Source organism: Euprymna scolopes, chromosome 31 (genome assembly GCF_053919585.1).
Source record: "Euprymna scolopes isolate OS-2025 chromosome 31, ASM5391958v1, whole genome shotgun sequence".
NCBI classification, from domain to species: Eukaryota; Metazoa; Mollusca; class Cephalopoda; order Sepiida; family Sepiolidae; genus Euprymna; species Euprymna scolopes.
This window is the reverse complement of record NC_136512.1, coordinates 5,325,704-5,341,914: the sequence shown is the minus strand read 5'-3', so window position 1 is coordinate 5,341,914 and position 16,211 is coordinate 5,325,704. Positions and strand designations below refer to the sequence as shown.

General features: G+C 36.0%; 1 protein-coding gene across 1 annotated transcript in view; it reads left to right on the top strand.

The window, feature by feature from the left end:
* The window catches only part of LOC145255598 (symplekin-like), a 113,575-nt gene extending 100,525 nt beyond the window's left edge, over positions 1-13,050 (top strand). Inside the window, exons 30-32 of the mRNA XM_080114083.1 lie at positions 3,203-3,379; positions 7,055-7,159; positions 12,283-13,050. Coding sequence (XP_079970209.1) covers positions 3,203-3,379; positions 7,055-7,159; positions 12,283-12,693 — 693 coding nt within the window. The 3' untranslated portion in view covers positions 12,694-13,050. The remainder of the gene's footprint in view (positions 1-3,202; positions 3,380-7,054; positions 7,160-12,282) is intronic.
* Positions 13,051-16,211: the final 3,161 nt, after the last annotated feature.

The following is a 16,211-nucleotide window of genomic DNA, read 5'->3' as shown; positions in this document are numbered from 1 at the left end:
TAACATCATCTGTGTATAGATACTCCCTCACGCATTTGTCTATTAAAATGGTCCTGTGGTGATGGAAGTCATTTTTGGGCTCGTATCTGAGGAAGCGGGAGACCAGTACCCGTATTAAGCTGGTCTGTAGTTTAACTTGTTGCTGGCTATCTTGCTCTTGCTTGTTGCTGGATCTCAACATTTTGAACCGAGAGAGAGACTTAGCTGTTGTACAAAGCTAAGACTCTGTAACATCATCTGTGTATAGATACTCCCTCACGCATTTGTCTATTAAAATGGTCCTGTGGTGATGGAAGTCATTTTTGGGCTCGTATCTGAGGAAGTGCCACTCATCTGACAAAACGTTACAATCATCATATATATATATATATATATATATATATACACTCATCATCATATCATATGATTCCAAAAGTTTTATTGTCGGCATTGGTTTCCCTCCAATCAGTATTTTTTCTAGAAAAATAATGAATACTTACGGAAGGGACTACGTGAAGTTGTCAACATCTTAAATAAAAGTGATTTTTTTTTTTTATGTGGAATGAACTGGATTCGAACTTAGAACACTCTGGTCATCAGTCTGTATCGTTAACTACGAGATCTCTGTTCCCTCTTGTCAACATCTTAAATAAAAGTGATTTTTTTTTTTTTTTTAATAAAAAAAAATTTTTTTTTTTTTTTATGTGGAATGAACTGGATTCGAACTTAGAACACTCTGGTCATCAGTCTGTATCGTTAACTACGAGATCTCTGTTCCTTCCCAATATATATAGTAATAAGTAGGTAGTAAAAAGAAAATATATATAGTAATATATATATTTAATCTTCACTTTGTGTGTGTGAGTTCCTTTGAGCCTATCTTTTGCAAATTTCACACAAAGCTAATTTATATGTTTGGCAGTGTTCTTAGATATGTTTTGTACAGAAATTGATGCAATAATATCGAAAATAGAAAAAATTTGATCTTAATAACTTTTCTCTCTTATTGATAAAAAAAAAATTTTTACAGGGAAATATTTTGCGTTACACCAGCAAGGGAAGTGATAAAATCTTAGCAAATTTCTTTAAAAAAAAAAAAACCCAGATTTATTATAAGTTGGAGATATAGCTTAGTGGTAAAGCAATCGACTACAGATCAAATGATCCTCTGTTTGACCTCGGATGTACCTCACCATTTTATTTAAATTTTTTTTTTTTTATTAATGAATTCAATTTATGATAAAAGATGAGATTTTTTATTTTTTATTTTTTTATTTTTTTTATTACATTTTCACCCCAAACAAGGCAAATTGCCACTTTGGTGTAGGGGGCTTTTGGTCAAGATGAAAGTGTAGTATCTGTTCTTCAGATGCTGCACTTCCATTTTTTGTTCTCTTTCAGTAGAGGAGAAATCCTTCACGACTGAGACAATTTTTATTTTTGTACCTTTTCTCCACGTTAAAAAACGACCCTGGTGTCTAACTCTGTCCCGTGGGGAGGCATAGTAAATAGGTACTATCAGGGGCAACAACTACTGGGGTACTATGTAGGGATTTGGGCAGCAAGGTGTCGGTTCACGTTACACTTGAACTTCTGCACGTCAGTACTGTTGGGGAAGCAGGGACCTGGAATGGAATTCCAGAGTCTAGCGGTTCTGGGGAAGAAACTATTGGAGTAAAAAGATCTTTTACATCTAGGGATCTCTACAGTGTGGGGGTGGGATTTAGCAGCCTGTCGGGTTTGTCGAGGGTGCTCACGTCGTGGGGGCACAAGTGATTGCAGTTCGTCAGAGCATTCACCACTAAAATACTTGTAGAAAAGGCAGAGGGATGCAACATTTCGTCGATGGGACAGAGGCTGAAGCTTAGATGCCAGTTCAGGGCCTATCAGGTTTGCGACTCTCTTTTTAACCTTGTTAAGGAGCGAGAGACTAGTAGCAGATACACCAGCCCAGATGTGGCAGCAATACTCCATACATGGGCGAATGGTGGCCTTATAGAGGTACAGGATACTTTCAAGTGTTAGTAGTTTTCTAGCACGGTAGAGAGAGCCCACCTTTCTTGCAGCGGCCCTGGCAATGCCTTCAATGTAATTGTTCCAACTCATGTTTCCTGTGAACGTTAGGCCAAGGAGTTTGAAAGATGGACTCTCAGATAAAGAATCGTTGGCCATTGCTATGGGTGGTAGAGAGGGTTTCTTGTAATTATTGAATGAAACTAGTTTAGTCTTGGTAGCATTGAACGCGACCAACCACTTTTGTCCCCATTCAACTACAGATTTAAAATCGCCGCAAATCATTTCTTCGTTTGCATGTTATAAAATTAAACATTAATCAGAAGTGACTTTTCCAGGGCATTCATAGTCAAGCCCAAATATCAGCTGACGTGATATTGTAAACAAACACAGATGGAATTTGATGAACAACATTGCTATTATTTTTTTTAATTATTATTTTTTAAATTTTTTTTGCGAATTAGTCCACTGGGCAAATTATTCTTCGTAATATATAATAATCAATAGGGGATCGATTCTATGATAATACATGCCAGCTAGTAAGTCAAAAGATTGTATAGCTAGAAAACAAAATATGTTTAAAGCTTCTAAAGTTCATACTAGAATTATCCGCAACCGTGACGAAGTAGGTAAAGTAGTTGGTAAAATTCAGTTGTAAAGTTACACTCTTCCGGAGGTTGAAGGTTTTTAACAAATATCTGCAAATAATTTCTTTGTGGAAATAAAATTTTTTATGTAAATAATAAACAGTCAAAAGCCCAAAGATAGTCATCATTTGATGATAGGATTGTGATTGGTTAACCATTTTTCACGCTATCGTTTGGGTTGTGGTGCAAGCCAGAGAGGCCAGCTAGTAAGTCCAAAGATTGTATAGCTAGAAAACAAAATATGTGCAATAACAGCATAAACTCTTAATGCATTTTCATAACCAAAAAATTCATTTGTAGGAAAGTCTTTCAAGTCCAATGTAAACAAGTTCTTGATAAGCCATCCCCTTGAGTAATCCAATTTACCAAATTTCCACTAACGATTACTTTACTAAGATATTTTCCCATTGATTACTATACATTAACCCTTATCCTTAAGTGGTCTCCGGGCATTGATAATTGGTGTCTCTTTGTAAAAAAACAAAAAAAACTTTTACAATTCCGTAGGACTATTTCTAAGGTAATCTTTTTTTTTTTTTTTTTTTTTCTCTTTTCTCGTGCAGGTGTGGAAGCAGAAAAGAGTTTGGGAAGGTTTCATCAGGTGTTGCCAAAGAACAAAAACTCAATCATTCCAGGTCCTTCTGCTACTTCCAGCTCCACAATTGCGCAATGTCTTTGAGATCAGTCCCGATCTACGAGAACCACTTTTGCAACATGTGCAGCAACTTACTCCACATCAGGTATTTTTTTTTTTACCAATGACATGCATCAAATGTTTTTTACCAATGCTATGCATCAAATATGGTTTTTACCAATGCTATGCATCAAATATGGTTTTTACCAATGCTATGCATCAAATGTTTTTTACCAATGCTATGCATCAAATGTTTTTTACCAATGCTATGCATCAAATATGGTTTTTACCAATGCTATGCATCAAATATGGTTTTTACCAATGCTATGCATCAAATATACCAATGCTATGCATCAAATGTTTTTTACCAATGCTATGCATCAAATGTTTTTTACCAATGCTATGCATCAAATATGGTTTTTACCAATGCTATGCATCAAATATGGTTTTTACCAATGCTATGCATCAAATATACCAATGCTATGCATCAAATGTTTTTTACCAATGCTATGCATCAAATGTTTTTTACCAATGCTATGCATCAAATATGTTTTTTACCAATGCTATGCATCAAATATACCAATGCTATGCATCAAATGTTTTTTACCAATGCTATGCATCAAATATGGTTTTTACCAATGCTATGCATCAAATATACCAATGCTATGCATCAAATGTTTTTTTACCAATGCTATGCATCAAATGTTTTTTACCAATGCTATGCATCAAATATGTTTTTTACCAATGCTATGCATCAAATGTTTTTTTACCAATGCTATGCATCAAATATGGTTTTTTTACCAATGCTATGCATCAAATATGTTTTTTACCAATGCTATGCATCAAATATGGTTTTTACCAATGCTATGCATCAAATATGTTTTTTTTACCGATGCTATGCATCAACTATACATATCACTGTTTCCCATGCCATACTTTCACTGTCTTTAACCAATATCGAACCCATTACCCCAGTTTTACTACTTTGCACTTTCTCTGTATAAAGTTGAATTCAACTTAATAAAATGCATTCCATAAATTAAATTTGTCTTAGAGTCAAAATATTGGAGGGGGATTCCTCCACTCCCCCCAAAATTGTTAAGTGTTTTGTTTTAACATTTTTACGTAGCTTGTTTTCTCACTTTTTACCTCATTTCATGCACATATCACTTGGAAATTTTTTCCCTTGGGTCATAAAATCAACAGAGCCTAGACCTTTCTTGTAGCAACCTTTTTTTTTCCTGGTGATTGCGGTGTAGTGCTTGTCCTGTGCAGTTCTAGGAGACTCATCATTGATGAGGGATGAATTTATAGCTAATCACCTGAAGCATCTCTGTTGGGGAGTGCTGATGAGGCTACCCAGGCATCTTTTGCAAAGTAAGAATGACTCCCACCCTTCCTTCCCCGGAGCGCCTACTTTTCAATCCCACTTTTCGATCCTTGTCATATTTCTCATTGTGCAAGAGAAATAAATGCACTAATTCAAATGTAGCTGTGAGAGTTTTACACATGGAATTAAATTTCAAGCAAAATGGAATGTTTAGTATTTGGAATTATGGATAAGAATAAAAACAAACTAGTAAAAATAATAATATTGAGACATCTTTAAAGCCAACCAATATTTTAGTAGTGTGAAACGAGCTTTATTTTTGGCGAAGTACTTTACTGACAAGAAAAGAATGTCTTTTATAAAAGAAACAGTCGAAGAAGATCTAAAAAAAAAAAAAGGGGAAGAGGGTGTGGTACTAAGTTCAGAGGAATTCCTCCCACTCTTTCCTCGTCTCACACACTTTTTTTTTTATTCATACTTGCTATTCGAATATACTTTCTCCACATCTGAGTTCTCTTCCGTCTCCATCATTTCACATATCTACATAAATGAAAAAAAAGCCGATAAAACTGCAAAAGAAATCCTAAACCAGGAAAAATCTCTTATACAAACTTAAAACCAAAAATGAATGCATATATCCTCAAAAAGTGCCAGACATCACAAAACTCCTGTATACACCAATAAACCATCAGAATAAGAATAATTCCAATAAAAGGATGTCACGTACAGAAATGACTGATTAATTTTAATGCATTGAAAACAAAGCTTCTCTCGTTTCATTATAATCGCTCTGCACCCCCCCCCCCCCCAATCACACCCCAATTGAAATGAATGGATCTTGTCTTGGGGAAGCTCCATGTTTTGACAAGCTTCTGGGACTAACCTTTATTCCTGATCTGAAATGGAACACATACATCAAATTTGTTGCCAATATTGCTGGAAAAATGGTTGGATCACTCCATCGCTCCAGTAGGTATCTCACTGCCGATGCAATCTTCTATCTCTATTACAGCCAGGTATGTCCTAAAATGGAGTACTATTTCCACATCTGGGCAGGAGCTTCTTGTTGCGCCCTATCCAGCCTCGATAGAGTTCAAAATCAGCTTCAAAACTTAGTAGATAATGCCCTTTTTCATTCCCTGCAACCTCTTTCCCACAGAAGAGACGTTGTGAGCCTGTCTCTGCTCTATTGTTATTTTCATGGCAAGTGCTTGACTGAACTCCAATCTATGGTCCTCCCTTGCCAAAATTTTGCAAAAAAAAGCACTCGACTAGCTACAACCATTAGATACAATTTCCCCCATTCTCTATCTGTGCCTAAATCTAAACGCAGATTCTATGAACAAAGCTTTTTTCCCCAGAATTGCCCGCCTGTGGGATACTGTTCCGCTGGCTTGCTTCCCAGTTGAATGCAAGCTGGGAGCCTTCTAACCCAATGTAAACAAGTTCTTGTTGAGCCGTCCCCATAAATAATTAAATTCTACCAAATTTACACCATTAATGATTACTATACTATCACCTTACATTCATTAACTTTTATCCTTGAGTGGCTTTCGGAGCTTGATAAGTGATGACTCTTAAATAAAAAAAAAAAAAGAAGAAAAGTGGTAATGACTAGTCACTTGATATAAGGAGCTTAAAAGACAAAAAAAAATACTTGTTCTCTAATTCGTATGTTTTAATGCGTTCAATTGTCTCTAAATTCCACTCTGTACAGTTTTGTCGAATCATTTACTTCCAAGTTTTCCTTGGCTAGTCAATCTTCCTGTGAGTCAAGATATCCACGCTTCTGCAATGGCTTTTCCCAGACGATGAACAGATGAGCACTCGACATGAATGTACCAGCATAATCGATTCGTTGGATAAGAATTAACCTCTACGCTAGACAAATGTATTGTAGATCTATCCTACCATTGTTATTATGCTACAAATTCATTTGAAATGTCGGATGAACAAGAGACCCCGCGAAAGTAGTCCTTGTCTACATTTGTAAGCCGCTATACATAATCGACGGCCAGTTGAGACCCTCTAGAGACTTTTGCAGTAACCAGAGGGGAGCAGTGAATAGGCTTAAGGAAGCGTCCAAACATTCGTGGAATCAGCATCGCATCAGGAATGCACATCATTAATTTGACTGGCAGAGGTGATAGTAAATTTTGCTATTCTAATACCTTTGAAAGTCCAAAAGCAGAAATAGTTGTACCAAATTCCATTCAAACGGGATTAGTTTTAGCAGGAATTCTGTTTCTGTTTGAACAGAACTCGTATTTGAGTCATATTTCTTTATTCATTCAACATTTTTTCGTTTTTGATGAAGTTAATAAAAAAGGGAGCCTTTGGATCATCCTTGACTATAGTTGACACCTTAGCTTAATGACTCCATTTATAATAAAAACAAAAAAAAAGAAAGAAAAATAAAAGAATGTGATAAAAACTGATTTTGTTTTGTAGAGAGCCCATATTTCGAAAGCAATCATGAACGTGATGGAAAAAGATCCAGCTGAAGCAGCCATAACTGCCGACAAAGATAAAAAAGAAACTGTCATCACATCTGTGGTAAGTTTTAACAAAATGTTTGTTTTTTTTTTTTAATTAAAAGCAACATTTCTGTACGCGAATCTCTATTTAAAGTTAGGTATTGTCTATGAGGTGCTTCCAATAAGTTTCCAGACGTTTTTCATATGCGCACTTTTATTGATAGTACACTCATGAAACTCTAGTCCCCTTTGAAGTAATCTCCTCCGGCTGCAATGCATTTGTTGTACCGTTCCAACAACTACTGGAAGGCCCCATGGAAGTTCTCTTGTGTGGGTGTGTCAACGACCTTCGTCACAGCTTCTTTCATCTCTAACCTAACCCTAACCCAACAAATTCTGGAAGGCTCCATAAAAGTACTATTGTGTGAGCATGTCAATGACTCTCATCACAGCCTTTCTTTTTCATCTCCTCAATTGTCTCATAACGACAGCCTCTAAAGTTTTCCTTGAGCTTAAGGAATAACCAAAAGTCACAGGGAGCAAGGTCTGTATTATAGGGTGGATGAGGAACAATCTTGATACCCATCTTGGTCAAATAGTCTGTGACAAAAATGGAGTTGTGGACTTATGCATTTGCACAAATCTTCCACATCTTCAGTTTCTTCCGAATAATCGTGTGTACAGTTCCCACACTGACATCAAACTGTGCATTTATTGTCTCTATAGAGACACGACAGCTCGTATCAATGAAATTCTTTATTTGGCCAATCAACTCCGGTGTTCTTACTTCCTTATTCCTCCAACACTTCTTATAATCACTCACAGACTTCCTTCCTTCCTTGAATCTCTTATGCTACTCAAAAACTGATGCTCGATTCATGCAAGATGGTTCGAAAGCAGTTTGAAGCATTCTATACATTTCTGCAACATTTTTTCCAATTTTAAAACAAGATTTTATTGCATATCATTCTGTTAAAGTGTCCTCACGTCCAGATTGCACTTTTGAAAATTGGTCAGTCATCTTATAGGATGTATAGCAACAACATACTGAATTTTGAAATGTATGTACAAAAAAGTCTGGAAAATTATTGAAGACACCTAATAGATGTTTGTATATACACATGTATAGGATTCACTCCTAAATTAATTAAACAATCATTATGAAGTTTGAAACACAGCTACTAGGTGTAAGGGTTGTGAAGTGGGCTATATTTAATTCAATACAGGGTGAAATGATAAAATTGTCGCCCTAAAGAAAACAACACTACAGGTTTATTTTAAAACTTTTATTGAAAAAATCAATTCAGGTAACTTGATTATGTATTAGAGCTGACATCTATTTAATGTAGAGGCTTTCAGCATCAAACACCGCATTTGACAGCATTCACTGGCCATTACTCTGGAACATCTTGCAGTATGACCTGCCAGAAAAAGCATGCCTTTTCCATAAACACCGGTGGATGAAGGCGATCAGGCTGGCTTTGGTGTTGTGGGAGGTCATGTTGGTGATGCTCCTGACATATGACCAAACGAAGTAGTCCAGCGGGTTAAGGTTGGGGAGGAGGTGGGGCCAGTTAGAGAAGGGTACAAAGTCATTGCACTCCTTCTGAAGTCAAGCCTAGGTCACTTTGGACTTATGGGCCAGCGCCGGGTTCTGCTGCCACACTCAGGGTCCGCCATTAGCCACCTGATTGCATCAGGGGATCATCACACTCTTCAGCACATCAGATTACACTTTGGTGTTGTCTTTCAAGCCGATATCAAAAATGTGAGGTGGCATGATGTGGCTCTCACTTGAAACAACACGAAAGACCATGGCCGTTGCCGGAAACTTTATTTTCATCACTCTGGGCACATCCCTGTTATTTGTGGCAATCCAGCGATGTATTTTGAGGGTGCTGGCTATGGTCCTGTTATCATAACTTGAATTGGTAGAGAGCATAAATTGTATAGTGGTGCATCTCCGATCTCGCTTGTTGAACATTGTGTCACTTTCAGACATGATAGTTGGCTCCTATCGCTCTTGGGATTTGTACAAACTGGTCAACTAGTAGATGGTCTGCAACAGGAAAAGATAACGGGTTTTCATCAAACGGAAATGGAATCATGTCATCTTTTCTAGGGTGACAATTTTATTGTTGCACCCTGTGTACCTTTTTATCCAAAAGAGATAAAAAGAGGGTAGGATACTATAATAGAGAATATGACTCACACTAACGGCAGCTCGTCTGTTTGGCTTGTCAAGCGACAGGGTCGGGGAAGGAAAAAGAAGAAAAGAAAAAACAAGTTTGTAGATGAATTCTTTATATACATGTTGCATTAATTTGCATATGAAAGAAATAGCGGCTATAAGAAGGACGAATTGGAGAGGACAAGGAGTCGAGATTTTCACAGTTGAGAGAGAGAGAGAATAGACATTGAGAGTTGTTGTGAATTATGACAAGTCTCCATTATTTTCATGGCTAGTGCTTGTCTGTGCTCCAATCTATGATCCCCTCCTTGCCAAATTTTCACAAAAACACTTGTCGAACTGAAACCACTATCAATAATTTACCTCACTCTTTATCTATGCCTGAACAGAAGTGTGGATTCCACGAACAAAGATTCTTTCTTAGAACTGCACGCCTGTGGAACTTTCTTCCATTTCCCTGCTTTCCAACTGACTACAATTTGGTCGTCTTCAAGTCCAATGTAAACAAATTTTTGATGAGTCGTCCTCTTAAATAATACAATTTACCAAATTTCCACTTCTAATGATTACTACGATATTGTCCCATTGACTACCGTACTACGCTCATTAACCCTTATCCGCGAGTGGCATCCGGGCCTTGATAAGTGGTGACTCCTATGTAAAAAAAAAAAAAAAAGTTTGTATAAATTGCGGAATTGGTAAAAAGGAGTTATAACAATTTTATTACATTTTTTTTCTCGTGTAAATTTATTTTGTGAAAATTCAGGTATTTTTTATTTTTTTTTTATAGAATTTTAACAGTAGATATTAGATATCAATTAATAAATATTTCTTAAATTTCAGTTTTTTTTAATATTTTAAAGGGCTTTTAGAAGGCATAGTATGGGCATTGCCTCTCATTTGAAAGTTCAGATATTTCAGATTTGCATTAAATTTGATCTGTAGTCATTAGGTACCAATTTAAGCAAGATTCCCTGAATTTCAGTTTCTTCCTAAGACCTCTTTAGCTTAAGCCTTAAATTTGAAACATTTTCCAGAACGAATATCATTTAATGAGTTTTGATCCAAATTAAAATAAAGATTCAAGAGATAAGGTTTAGAATCATTATATCTTGATTCGAATCTTTGTAAGGTATTTACCCTGGGACAGGTATTCTAATCTCCATGATATAAAAGGAACTTTGTCTTTGTGTGAGTTCCCTATGCACTTGAAAATGGCTGGGCTAATTTTTATGAAATTTCCTTAATAAGTTTTGTATGTGAATGTCTTTGATAAGTATCATTAATCAAAATAATTCGATGAAACAAAGAACAGGCAATTTTGATCAAAGTAAACACCTTATACAGCCTAACATCACAAGTACATTTGAGAAGTTTTATTACCACACAAGCCGAAAAACCTGACATAAAATGAATTGTAGGATCCTAGATATGACAGGGTTGCATTTGAAATGAATGTTTCTGTTTAAAGCACAATTGCATCATGGTACTTGATTTTTTTCATTTTAAGCTTAAATTCTAGCCATTCTCACCGCACAAGTAGAAAGACTAGGCATATAAAATCAACAGTAGGTTCTTTGATATAACAGGTTTAATATTTACATACAAACACACATACAAACACATCTACTTTATTTATATAGATTATTGGTCCCCCGACAAAAGGAGGGTTAACCTGTAAATTCACCCTTGTCTGTTCGTCTGTCTGCACTTTTCTCGATAACTATGCCTTGGAATTCTTTTGAAATTTTGCACAAACATAAAATATAATATAAGTAAATGATTAACAGAACGGGTTTTCTGAGAAAACTTTGGTTGCCCCCTGGGAATGCCTTCTGGGTTAAAATGGCTAAAATTGACACTTGATGCCTTGGATTTTTTATCAAACTTTCTGAAAAGTTGTAACTAACTGATTTCTATATAATTTTGTTTGTCTATACTTCGCGATAACTCTTGGGTGTGCCCCAGGGTCTCTTTTAGGGATAATAAAAACAACCCCATTTTTGGGACTATTTTATCATATTTGTCTAAAGTTTTCTGTGTATGTTTATTTAGCAGTTTTGCATGGTGTTGAACTCAAATTGAAATATGTTAAGGCCTTGGGACTTTTGGGGCTAAATGGGGGGAGGGGGGGCAAATGATGGACTTAGTCATTTCTTTTTTTGCATGGGAAAAACTCAAATTTACATATGTTAAGGCCTAAAACTGCATCGCTTGTTCATTCTCACCAGGATTTGACATCCTCTGGGGACTGTTGGGGCTAAATGGGGAGGGGTGGGGAACAAATGCTGAACTTGATAATTTTTTTTATGCCTCGTTTACTGTGCATTCACGTGGGACCATGCATGCTTCACTTGTTTTTTAATGTATCCACACAAAATGCTATCAGAAGATATATTTTATGTATCTATTTTCATTATTTACTTCAACAGTGCTCAATACATGAGTAGAGCATATATATATATATATATATATATATATATATATATATATATAAAATTTTAAGAATGTGAGAGACTATATAATAATTTTCACAGCCAAACAACATTGCAGCCCACAAAACCATGACAGTCAACGAACCGGAAGTCCAAGACTCGAGTTTCACCCTCATTTGGGCTCATCAGTTAGACACATCCAAACTCAGGCTCGGATTTTGAATCCTGAGTTCGGATGTGTCTAACTGATAAGCCCAAATGAGGACGAAACTCAAGTCTTGGACTTCCGGTTCGTTGACTGTCGTGGCTTTTGTGGGCTGCAATGTTTGGCTGTGGAAATTAATATAGTTTATACTAAATTTCTTATATAGCTTTGGATATTTGTGCTATCAATCTATTTGAATTATATATGATTTAAAAGCATCAGCATGGCAAGCAGCTGCCTTGTTTAATTGTCTAAATATTTTATTTTGGTCATATTTAGTCATATGTTTATGTCACGTATATATATATATATATATATATATATCTTCAGAGAGAAAGAATGTTTGTTATATTTTTGTTTCTTTGTTTTAGGTCACTCCCCTTGCATCCACGGCAGAGGAAGAGCCTAGTTCTGTTCAAGTACTGACCAATGTTGTTGCCCCTCAAGTGGTCCATGTCAAACCAACATCTGCCGAGGAAGGGCACGACTCTGTGGACGAGCAACCGAATGGTCTACCGATAAAATCTGCTGTTGTCACTGTGCCGTTGGCCGCAGAAATCATAACACCAGAAGCAGCACCCCCGAAGATTCTCACAAATGTCGTACGGCCGCAACAGCATCAGGGAAGCAGACACTTGCTCATGGAGCACAACGTGGATCAACATGTGGATGCTAAGGAAGAAGATGAGAATGATGCGACCCCCACACGTGACAGTAACACGCCATCTCCAGTTCCTGTGCCTACACTAACTACACTCACGGAAAGTTTACCGGAAGATTAAACGTGGGTCATGTATGTTGAGTAGACACACAAATTAGGCGCGGGAACATATGGAGATGTGTTTGTTATTAAAATGTCTTACTTGACTTTTGCCCACGAGTGAAGTGTAGCATCTGTTCTAGTTCTACATTTCGTCTGTTCTCTTCTTGGTCAGTGAAGGCGGATTCCATTTAGACTGAAGCAATTTTTATTTTTTGTCTCGATTCAGAATGTCCCTTTTTATGGGGGAGCTGGATTTTCCCCACATTAAAAACTGACCTTGTGTTTTAATTTTGCCCTCGTGGGGAGGTAAGGAAATAGCAACTCTATAAAAAAAAAACCCCAAGAAAATAAAAAAACATTTGTAAAAAAAACAAAATATTGCTGTTTTTTTTTCTTATTCCCTTATTTGGTGTTTATGAAATGCAACAATATTAATCAGTCGTGATGTTATTCCCCCATTCCTTCCCCACCCGTTCCATGTGTTGGAAATTTGGGGTGCCGCAACATCAGACCTATTCTACTAATTATTCATTTTTTTTTTTTTTTTTTTTTACTAATGTGTTTGCACATCCCACGGCTAAAAAAACCGTAAAGAACACTTTAGTATGAGGTGTCTTCAATAAGTTTCCAAATATTTTTCGATTTATTAATAGCACACATGTGAAACTCTAGTCCCTTTCGAAGTAATCTCCCCTAGCTCCATTGCGCTTGTACCGGTCCAACAACTTCTGGAAAATTCCATAGAAATTCCTTTGCATGAGCGTGTCAATGGCCCTCGTCACAGCATCTTTCATTTTCTCAATTGTCTCATGACAACGGCCTCTAAGGTTTTCCTTGAGCTTAGGAAATAACCAAAAGTCAGAGGGAGCAAGCCCTGGACTATAGGGAGGGTGAGGAACTGTTTTGATGTCAATCTTGACCAAATAGTCTTTCCTTCTTTCTAATCTTCTCTGAGCACCCTTCAGAAAACTTTGTGTAAATCGTCAGCATTTTCATTTTCTCAATTGTCTCATGACGACAGCCTCTAAGGTTTTCCTTGAGCTTAGGTAATAACCAAAAGTCACAAGGAGCAAGGTTGGGACTATAGGAAGAGGAATTGTCTTGATGCACATCTTAATCAAATAATCTGTGACAAGGATGGAGCATCCTTCGGACAAACTTTGTGCAAATCTTCTGCATCTTTAGTTCCTCGCAAATAATTGTGCGTACAGTTCTGACATCAAACTGTGCACTTATTATCCCTATGGATACATGACAGCCTTTATCCATGAAATTCTTTATTTGGCCAATCAACTCTGGTGTTCTAATTCTTACTCCTCCCACACATCTCATCATCACTCACCGACTTCCTGCCTTCCTTGAATCTCTTATGCCACTCAGAAACTGATGCTTGTTTCATGCAAGATGGTCCAAAAGCAGTCTGAAGCATTCCATACGTTTCTGTGGCATTTTTTCCAAGTTCAAAACAGAATTTTATTGCATATCGTTCTTCTAAAATGTCCTCACGTCCAGATTGCATTTTTGAAATACGCCAGCTGTGACAATCAGGCTTTAGTAGGTTGGATTCCAATTTCTACTGTAGCTGTTCATTTGAACCTGAAACCATAAAAATTGGTCAGTCATCTCATAAGGTGTATAGCAATAAGATGCTGAATTTTTAAGAATTTACGACAACTTTAAATGCTTGTACAAAAACGTTTGGAAACTTATTGAAGGCATCTTATATAAGTTTTTTTTTTTTTTATTATAGCCAAAAACCACTTTAGGAGAAGGGTTAATGATATTGTTAGTTGGATGACGACTAATGCTATGAGAGGATTGAAAATGCTAAGTGGAGTGCTAAGAGGGCCACTTTACAAGTATTTGTCAACATTCGACTTGAAAATAACCATGTTGTAGTCAGATGGGAAGCAACTCTGTGGTATTGTGTCCTATAGTCTTGTTTGTATATATATATATATATATATATATATATATGTGTGTCCACAAAGTCTGACTACATTATGTAGCCAGACTTTATGGGCACCCTGTGTATATATATATATATATATATATATATATATATAATTATTACTATGATAAATTTTTAATACCTATGGACATTGTTTCATCCTTTCAGGAATCTATCAATGCAGGGAGTTATGATTACAGCTGGTTGGGAGATTCGAACCTGGCCACAAGACCAACTGACTCTATTAGCAAGGAACAAGTCTGGCTACATAATCTACACGGTGCCCACAAAGTCTGGCTACATAATGTAGTCAGACTTTGTGGACACCCTGTATATATAAAGAATTATAATAAGTTTAGTATGAGAATAAACTTGAAACAAGATATAAATATTTTAATATTTCTATAAACAATCCAAACCAGATGAAAAAACTCAATTAACCAAAAATGGAGAGGAGCTTAAATATAAGAAAATAAAATTAAAAAAATTTGCATGTAAGGAAAAAGCGGAAATTTTATTATCTGACAAGGAATATTAAATAAAGAATTAATTTAGTATTTGTTTGTTGGATGATAAAATATTTGTTTTTTCGTTATATGCAGATTTTTAAAATTTTATTTTCTTATATATATATTATTCCAGGTTAAATGTAAGTAAAAAAAAAAACCCAAGGAATTTAACAAGATTATTAATAGTGCTCAATTAGAAGAACAAGATATATTTTTCTTTAATTTTAGGTAAATAAATTACATGGTTACGACAATAACAAAGCTACTGTTTCGGTCAACTGTCTATTATAAAATTATATTTGTCAATCAGAAGCTTAGGTTACCTGATGAAGACCATCAGTTGCCTGAAACAGTGGTAATTTGTTTACCTAAAATTATATATATATATATATATATATATATATAAAAAGAGACATTGCTTATCTCTTTCTACTCCATTTCAGAAACTACTTGACTTCTGATGCAATCCTCCTCTACCCATACAAATCAGATATGCCCTAAGATGTCTATAATATGGTTGTCTTCAAGTCCAACGTGAACAAGTTTCTGATGAGTCGTTCCACTTAAGTTAACAAATTTACCGAACTTCCATTACTATCGATTATTATATTGTCGTTTTGACTACTGTACACTCTTTGACCCTTATCCTTGAGTGGCCTGTCGGCCTTGATAAGTGGTGACCCTATGTAAAAAAAAAAAAAAAAATATATATATATTGTTCTTATTGTTGAGTACTTTAAAGTTGAAATGAAAGTCGGTCACTTAAGCTCGTATGCATAGATTATGATATTATAATCATTAGATCTCTCTGGACAGATGTCTCGACATTTAATAATAAATGTTTAGATTTCAACTTAATTTCTCATGGTTAATGTTGGCCATGTGGTATGTTCCCTGTTAATGGAGTCAGAGATGGCTTTGTGGCTGGGTTTGAATCTCACGACCGGCTGTAATAGTAACTCCCTGTACTGATGATTCCCGAAAGGATGAAACACTAATGTATGTAGGTATAAAAAAATTATTTTAATAATAATTATATAAAATTATTTCCACAACCAACCAACGCCGCAGCTCACA